At 37.2% G+C, this 8,900-nt stretch overlaps 1 protein-coding gene across 1 annotated transcript; it reads left to right on the forward strand.

Annotated features, from left to right (window-relative positions):
- The first annotated feature begins 2,094 nt into the window (after window positions 1-2,094).
- On the forward strand, window positions 2,095-8,339 carry snx15 (sorting nexin 15). The gene is made up of 8 exons (XM_073837276.1): window positions 2,095-2,294; window positions 2,766-2,801; window positions 2,880-3,000; window positions 3,084-3,199; window positions 4,219-4,633; window positions 4,724-4,873; window positions 6,280-6,489; window positions 7,722-8,339. The coding sequence occupies exons 1-8, from the start codon at window positions 2,193-2,195 to the stop codon at window positions 7,832-7,834; spliced, it is 1,263 nt and encodes a 420-aa protein (XP_073693377.1). The 5' UTR covers window positions 2,095-2,192; the 3' UTR covers window positions 7,835-8,339.
- The last annotated feature ends 561 nt before the right edge of the window (window positions 8,340-8,900 follow it).

The following is an 8,900-nucleotide window of genomic DNA, read 5'->3' on the forward strand; positions in this document are numbered from 1 at the left end:
AGTTAATGGCATTGCATATATATAGAGAGATCCTGTCTGGCCGATCAAACGTGATACTCGCGTGCAGCTGATATCGGACGTGTTTGCAACTGGGTGACATTATAGTATAAATCACACGCCTTATTGAACCCACATGAACCAAGACTTTTGAGATCTCGCAGGGCAATTACTCAGACTTGGCCATCTCAATGGGTGGCCATTAACATTTACAAGGAAGAGGTGGGCATGTCAGAGTTATGGGGCACATGCTGGGCACATAAATGAGGCCTGGCTTAATATGCGAGAAATAGGTAAGCATTATGTTTAGATAGTTTGCTGTTTTTTGTAACAGATAAGTAAATGTCTAAAGTGTCCTAAATGTCTTATATATCTACGGTTGAGGTCAAAAGTTTAAATACACCTTGCAGTATCTGCAAATTGTGAATTATTTTGCCAAAATAAGTGGGGTCATACTAAATGCATTTTACTTTTATTTAATACTGACCTGAATAAGATATTTGTATATGTTGTTGTTTAGTGATAGTTGTTCATGAGTCCCTTGTTTGTCCTGAAGAGTTAAACTGCCAGCTGTTCTTCAGAAAATTCCTTCAGGTCTCACAAATTCTTTGTTTTTTTTTAAGCATCTCTTTTTAGCAATTTTGTGTGTTTGAACCCTTTCCAACAATGATTGTATGACTTTGAGATCCATCTTTTAAACTGAGGACAACTGAGGGACTCAAATATTACAGAAGGTTCAAACACTCACTGATGCTCCAGAAACACGATGCATTGAGGGCCAAGGGTGTAAACTTTTGAACAGAATGAAGATGTGTACATTTTTTCTTATTTTGCCTAAATATCATATTTTTGTGATTTAGTTCTGCCTTTCGGAAGCTACAGAAGATACTTACATGTTTCCTAGAAGACAAAATAAGTTAAATTTACCCTGATCTTTAAATTCAAAAAGTTTTCACCCCTTCGCTTTTAATGCATCATTTTTCCTTTTTAAAGCATCAGTGAGCCTTTGAACCTTCTGTTATAGTTGCATATAAGTCCCTCGGTTGTCCTCAGTGTGAAAAGGATGGATCTCAAAATCATACAGTCATTGTTGGAAAGGGTTCAAATACACAAAAGTGCTGAAAAGCCAAAGAATTTGTGGGACCTGAAGGATTTTTCTGAAGAACAGCAGGCAGGGAAGGGTTCAAATCATTCAAATAACAACACGGTATAACAAATCAAGAGTATATGTAAACTTTTGAACAGGGTTATTTTTATAAATTCAGCTGTTATTTTCTCTTGAGGACTATATGTAAACATCTTTTATGTGAAATATCGTATTCAGGTCAGTGCTAAATAAAAAATAACATGCATTTCGTATGATCCCTCTTATTTTGGTAAATTAATTAACATTTTGCAGACTCTGCAAGGTATATGTAAACCTTCGACCTCAACTGTATATGCTCAATTGGCCATATTGGCAGCACTGAACATTTAACAATGCCACTGAACTGAACGAAACTCGCATATTTTGCTGATTATTGCTGCTGAAAATGGTAAATTATTGTCATGTTTTAGACTGTATTAATTGGTCAGACTGGGAAAAAACATTTGGAGTACTATAGACTGCTAAAAGTGATAACAAATTAAGGTGAAGAGTGCAAAAAACTGAGGAACAAAAGGTGTTTGTGGTTGGCCAAGATTTCCAGGGAAAGAATCTTGACAACATTCATGTTTGTTCTTATCATTTCCGGTGAAATATTAGGCTAATATATTAATTAATACTGCTCGTACGTATCTTTACCACCTATTAACTTTACTTTGCCAATATTGCGCCCCTTTTTTGCTTACTCTTCTGTATATGACTGTCTTAGCAGCTTCCACACGTTTTTTTCCAAGGTTTAGACAGCATAAATTAGCAGAACTTATATGGTTTAGACAGCATACACTGTCTAAACCATGTGTAACCATGTGTAAACTTGTACACAATCATACAAAAATACCCTAAACAAAGGGTACATCTTTGCTTAATCTAACATGACTTATATTTTGAAGGGGTTCAAAAAGCGCTGTTATCAGTCTGCGCATGCGCTCTTCACAAAGCAGGAAGTAGCTGCTCCAAACTGTCAACAGTCCAGCACAGTACCAGTCACGGCCGCTTGACTCTGTCCCCATATTTATATTATTGGTCATTTAAACATATTAATGTGACAGTGATGTCTCGAAAGACCAAAACAGAGGAATATCACCGCTTCTTCACTGTGACAGATCCTCGCACACACGAGAAAGGACACACGGAATATAAAGTGACAGCAAGGGTTAGTAGCACAATAATATATTGCATTACCATGTTTACATTTCCATATTACAGAGAGGAATAATACTGTAGATACTGTAATTGTTACTGACAGTCTGGACCTCAGTGTTTTGAATGGACTGTTGTGTTGATTCGTGGTATCTAAATTATTAATATTTCCATAAATTTCCAAGAAATGATTTACGTGACAGCTGCTTTGTTATCTGCATTTTATAATTTGATAAACGTGCATCATAAATACAAACGATAAATATCAACTGATCCCCATTGAGAGTGTTATTAACTAGAAGTACAAGGCACTGTTGATCTGATTTGCTGAAACTCGTGATTTAAAGAATCTGGGACGAGGTCATGTGACTTCAGTGTCTCCTGAACCAGTCTCCCCCTTCCTCATTCATGCTCACAATCAGCCCTTTCAAATCCTCTCCCTTTGGTGTTATGTGGTCTAATTTATCTGTGTCTTTCTCTATAGTTTGTATCAAAGACACAGCCGGAGAATGTTAAAGAGGTGAGCATCCTTGTGTATTGGTATAAGTGCAAATCAGATCAGAGTAGCATTGGGTTCATTGCTGGTTTGATTTTGCAGGTTGTGGTGTGGAAGAGGTACACAGAGCTGAAGAAATTACATGGAGAGCTGGCGTACACTCATAGGAACCTGTTCAGGCGGCAAGAAGAGTTTCCCCCTTTTCCACGAGCACAGGTTTTCGGTAAGCTCAGTGGAATTGCTGAGACAGTTTTTATTTTATTTTTTTAATTTCTGTGACTTGATTCTGTTTTATTTTTCACACAGGGCGTTTTGATGAGGCTGTGATTGAAGAGAGAAGGAAAGCAGCTGAGGCCATGCTGCTCTTTACTACAAATATTCCTGCTCTTTACAACAGCCCTCAACTCAAAGAATTCTTCAGGGTAAGACAAACACAGATCTAATGGAAAATGTATTTATATAATGTTTTGAACAGTAAGATTTTTAATGTTTTTTTTTTTTAAAGTCTCTTCTGCTCACCAAGCCTACATTTATTTGAAAATATATATTTTTAAAAAATATTTTTACTATTTAAAATAACTGTTTTCTATTTAAATGTATTTTAGAATTGAATTTATTCCTGTGATTGCAAAGCTGAATTTTTTTGCGTCGTTACTCTAGTTTTCAGTGTCACATGATCCTTTAGAAATCATTCTAGTATTCTGATTTGCTGCTCAAAAACATTTATTATTATTGTTGAAAACAGCTGAGTACATTCCTTTCAGGTTTCTTTGATGACTAGAAAGTTCAGAAGACCAGCATTTATCTAAAATAAACATCTTTTGTAACATTATAAATGTCTTTATCATAAATTTTGATCAATTTAAAGCATCCTTGCTAAATAAAAGTATTAATTTCTATGTTTTTTTACCCTCAAAAATTACGGACTCCAAGCATTTGAAATGTATAGTGTATAATGTTACAAAATCTTTTTATTTCAGATAAATGCTGGTCTTTGGATCTTTCTATTCATCAAAGAATCCTGAAAAAATGTACTCAACTGTTTTAAATATTAATAATAATAAATGTTTCTTGAACAGCAAATCAGCGTATTAGAATGATTTCCGAAGGATCATGTGACACTGAAGAGTGGAGAAATGCTGCTGAAATTACATATTATAATGTTTAAAATTTGTACTGTTTTTGCTTAACTTCGGATCAAATAAATGCAGGCTTGGTGAGCAAAAGAGACTTCTTTAAAAAACATTAAAAATCGTACTGTTCAAAAACTTTGGACTGGTAGTGTATACTGTTTTGTTTTTTTATAAAGTATAGTCATGTTGTCCATATTCAACCAGTGTCTTACATTTTGATTTTGTGTCTTGTTGACAACATGAGGGTAAATAAAGACAGAATGTTTATTTTCTTAGCAATCTCTTTTCTCTTTTTTCTCCTGTCTCAGGGAGGAGAAGTGAGAAGACCAATGGAAACAGCTGCTGTTGCTATATCTCTTCCGCCTCCTCTTATTCCCCTACCTGAGAGGAACACTGAACTGTTGGCTGACGAGGAGACAGGGAGAGAGGCTCCTCTCCAGGCCCAAGAGCTGGAGTCCAACCAAAGACCAGCAGATCTTACCCTCCCTGAAATGGCGGTCGAGGCTCTCAGTGACACAGAAAGCAGCCCGACACAAGAAACACAAACAGAAACAGAAATACAAGGGCTGACAGAAGAAGAGAGAAAGACTGACATCACAACACAAACAGAAACTGAAATAAAAGGGCTGACAGAAGAAGAAAGAGAGACTGACATCACAACACATCAGAATAACAGCACAGACCAATGCGCTGCTGCTGCTGCCTCTACCGACTCTACAACACGTTAGTTAATTAGTTATCAAGTCTTTTTATCCTGTTTTTAATTGATTTCCATCATAGCTAATTGTTCTATTCTTGCTTTTTATCTTCCAGATGACTCACTTGAAATTCCAAGTTTTCCAGTGGACCAATCAGAGGAGATTGATTCACTTTTTGACTCGGGGTTGGACGAACATTCATACAAAGCCCCGCCTCCGCTTTCAGAAACAGACCTTGCTATTTTTGACCCGTGTGCCAAAGAAGGTAATGAATATGGTCTGCATATACAGTGGTGTGAAAAAGTGTTGGCCCCCTTCCTGATTTTTTTGCATGTTTGTCACACTTTAATGTTTCAGATCATCAAACAAATTTAAATATTAATCAAAGATAACACAAGTAAACAAAACATGCAGTTTTTGAATTAAGTTTTTTTTATTATGAAGGTAAAACAAAATCCAAACCCACATTGGCCCTGTGTGAAAAAGTGTTTGCCCCTTAAACTTAATAACTGGTTGGGCCACCCTTAACAGCAACAACTGCACTCAAGCGATAACTTGCAATGAGTCTGTTACAGCGCTGTCAGGAATTTTCACCCACTCATCTTGGCAGAATTGTTGTAATTCAGCCACATTGGAGGGTTTTCGAGCATGAACCGCCTTTTAAGGTCATGCCACAGCATCTCATTAGGATTCAGGTCAGGACTTTGACTAGGCCACTCCAAAGTCTTCATTTTCTTTTTCTTCAGCCATTCAGAGGTGGATTTGCTGGTGTGTTTTGGATCATTGTCCTGCTGCAGAACCCAATTTTGCTTCAGGTCATGAACAGATGGCCGGACATTATCCTTCAGGATTTTTTGGTAGACAGCAGAATTCATGGTTCCATTTATCACAGCAAGTCTTCCAGGTCCAGAAGCAGCAAAACAGCCCCAGACCATCACACTACCACCACCATATTTTACTGTTGATATAATGTTCTTTTTCTGAAATGCTGTGTTACTTTTACGCCAGATATAATGGGACACACACCTTCCAAAAACTTTTGTCTCGTCAGTCCACGGAGTATTTTCCCAAAAGTCTTGGGGATCATCAAGATGTGTTCTGGCAAAACTGAGACAAGCCTTTATGTTCTTTTTACTCAGCAGCGGTTTCCGTCTTGGAACTCTGCCATGCAGGCCATTTTTGCCCAGTCTCTTTCTAATGGTGGAGTCATGAACACTGACCTTAACTGAGGCAAGAGAGGCCTGCAGTTCTTTAGATGTTGTTGTGGGGTCTTTTGTGACCTCTTGGATGAGTCGCCGATGCGTTCTTGGGGTAATTTTGGTCGGCCGCCCACTACTGGGAAGGTTAACCACTGTTCCATGTTTTCGCCATTTGTGGATAATGGCTCACACTGTGGTTCGCTGGAGTCCCAAAGCTTTAGAAATGGCTTTATAACCTTTATAACCCCAGACTGATAGATTTCAATTACTTTCTTTCTCATTTGTTCCTGAATTTCTTTGGATTTCAACATGATGTGTAGCTTTTGAGGATCTTTTGGTCTACTTCACTTTAAATAAAAAACACTTCAAATAAGAAAACAGGAAGGGGGGCAACACCTTTAAACACCACTGTGATTGGTTTTCTGGGTTTTTAATGCAAACCTCACTCTTATCACCTTACTCAATCTTCCAGATCAACCGTATGGATCACCCAGCCATGCTGCACTTCTGTCTGTTCCTCTAACCGGTACAAATGGGACGGAGTCTGCTGGAGAAGCAAGCTATGTGTCTCAGGCCAATGAAGAGCTGAATGCCGCCCAGGAGAGAGAGAGAAAGGGCGAATACAGTACAGCAGTACAACGATATAGGGCGGCTGTTGATATATTTATGAAAGGAGCGCAAGGTAAGAGAAACAGGCTGTTCTTGATAGTAGACTAACAAACTGCACTATATCATGTACAGTTAAGGTCAAAAGTTTACATACACCTTGCAGAATCTGCAAAATGTTAATTATTTGACCAAAATATGAGGGATCAAACAAAATGCATGTTATTTTTTATTTAGTACTGACCTGAATAAGATATTTCACAGAAAATAATAGTTGAATTTATGAAAATTACCCTGTTCAAAAGTTTACATACACTTGATTCTTAATACTGTGTTGTTACCTGAATGATCCACAGCTGTTTTTTTTTTTTTTGTTTAGTGATAGTTGTTCATAAGTCCCTTGTTTGTCCTGAAAAGTTAAACTGCCTGCTGTTCTTAAGAAAATCCATCATGTCCCACAAACTCTTTGGTTTTTCAGCATTTTTGTGTATTTGGACCCTTTCCAACAATGACTGTATGATTTTAATATCCATCTTTCACACTGAGGACAACTGAGGGACTCATATGCAACTATTACAGAAGGTTCAAACGCTCACTGATGCTTCAGAAGGAAACACGGTGCATTAAGAGCCGGGGGTGTAAACTTTTTGAATTTGAAGATCAGGGTACATTTAACTTATTTTGTCTTCTAGGAAGCATGTAAGTATCTTCTGAAGGGCAGTACTAAATGAACAAATATGATATTTAGGCAAAATAAGAAAAAATTACACATTTTCATTTTGTTCAAAAATGTACACCCCTGGCTCTTGATGCACCCTGAACCTTTGAATGGTAGTGTATTTTTATTTACAACAAGATGTAAAATAAAAACTAAATAGTTGCATACAGGTGTGTTTGAAAGTAGTATTAAGAGAAAATATGGCAATGTTTTAATAAATTGCATGACCAAAACATTGCTGTTCCAATGAAAATGGTAGTTTTTTCTTCTTCTTTTTGTTTTCCATCTAAATAAAAATAAAATTGAAAAACTGGCCACATATGCAGATTGCAGATCCTAAACCAGCCAAATGCCAATTTGCTGTGGTCAGGATGACCCTGGCATGATTAAATTATTTGAGAGGAAAGAGCAGAGTACCTCTCAACACAAGGACATTAACATGCAATGTTTTTTTTCCTCAAAGCAGGAAATGAGCTCTATTTGGATGTAATGCAAAAAATTTAAATGGTAGGAGCAAACTAAACCTCACAGCATCCCTTTGTTCTACCCTTTTTTCTCTTCTCTCTCTATTACTCATTCTCTCCCGCTAGGAGATGTAGATTTGAAGAGGAGAGAAGCAGTGAAGAGGAAGATTGCTGAAATCCTAGAGCATGCGGAGAGACTTCTCTCCATACAGACTCCCACTCACGACCACAATACATAGAGAAACAATTTACACACACACACACACACACATACATACTAACTCAAGCTTCATCAAACCTAGGATACCCAAGCACACTCCCACATATGTACTCTCATCAACCGAGTTTTGACTAACACACACAGATATTAAAACAATTCCACTGCGGTTTCACTTAAGTGCAACTCGCCGGCCACCCACACAGTCAACATACACACATACATACACACACACTTGACTCCCACACTTACCTTCCCGCTTACTCAAATAGTTACACTTGTAGGATATGTCCAACAGCACGAAACTCCCTGCACTGTATGGATTTTTCCTTGTTTTGACACTATTTTAACTCTGAGCATAAGAAACTGGAAACATTTATTTTAATCCAACAGTTGATCTGTTGTGTAAATGAAGCTGTTATGTAAATGACTGTTGTTTAAATGAAGACATTACATTTTCAATTAAATCTGCCTGTTTTGTAAGTTATAAGTAATTTAATATATAAATTGTTATTATCCACATGAAATGGCATTTGTGCCCTATTTTACTTCTGTAATGTGACATTTCAGGGGGTATCTGGATATTCAGTGTGTATTCAAAATGTAGGAAGGACTTGATTCCATCCATTGGGAATAAATTAGATGGTGGGCGTTCCATACCAGAGTTTACAGTCGATTGTAGAAGGCTAATCCACTCATGAAACGGCATGCTCTATTTTGGGGAGGCTGTCGTTATTGGCTATTATTTCTGTAACATTACCATTAGCTGGCATTAAATTGCTGCATGGGATATTGGCAAGCAAGCTGCAACTTATACAAAATTGAAACTTATTGAAAGGAATAGTCCAACTACAAAATCATTTGACATCATTGTTTTACCTTTTTTTGTAAAGGGTGTTTGACCAGAGATGTCTTAGTATAGAGGGTTTGCACTTATGTCACAATTTGGTCAGGTACCCCAATGTAGGGCCATATTGGCGATATTCAGACGTTGACAACAGCATTATTTGCATGGTTAATGTTGTTCTGCTCATTTATGCTGTCTAAACCATGAAAAAAACATGTGGAAGCTGCTAAATCATATAGAA

The sequence above is a fragment of the Garra rufa genome, chromosome 3 (assembly GCF_049309525.1).
Source record: "Garra rufa chromosome 3, GarRuf1.0, whole genome shotgun sequence".
NCBI classification, from domain to species: domain Eukaryota; kingdom Metazoa; phylum Chordata; class Actinopteri; order Cypriniformes; family Cyprinidae; genus Garra; species Garra rufa.

What these genes read in the sequence shown, in the direction of transcription:
- snx15 (XM_073837276.1), top strand. Translation starts at nt 2,193, where the DNA reads ATGTCTCGAAAGACCAAAACAGAGGAATATCACCGCTTCTTCACTGTG. An exon ending in AATATAAAGTGACAGCAAGG is followed by an intron (nt 2,295 to 2,765) that starts GTTAGTAGCACA and finishes CTTTCTCTATAG; the next exon opens with TTTGTATCAAAGACACAGCC. An exon ending in AACTCAAAGAATTCTTCAGG is followed by an intron (nt 3,200 to 4,218) that starts GTAAGACAAACA and finishes CTCCTGTCTCAG; the next exon opens with GGAGGAGAAGTGAGAAGACC.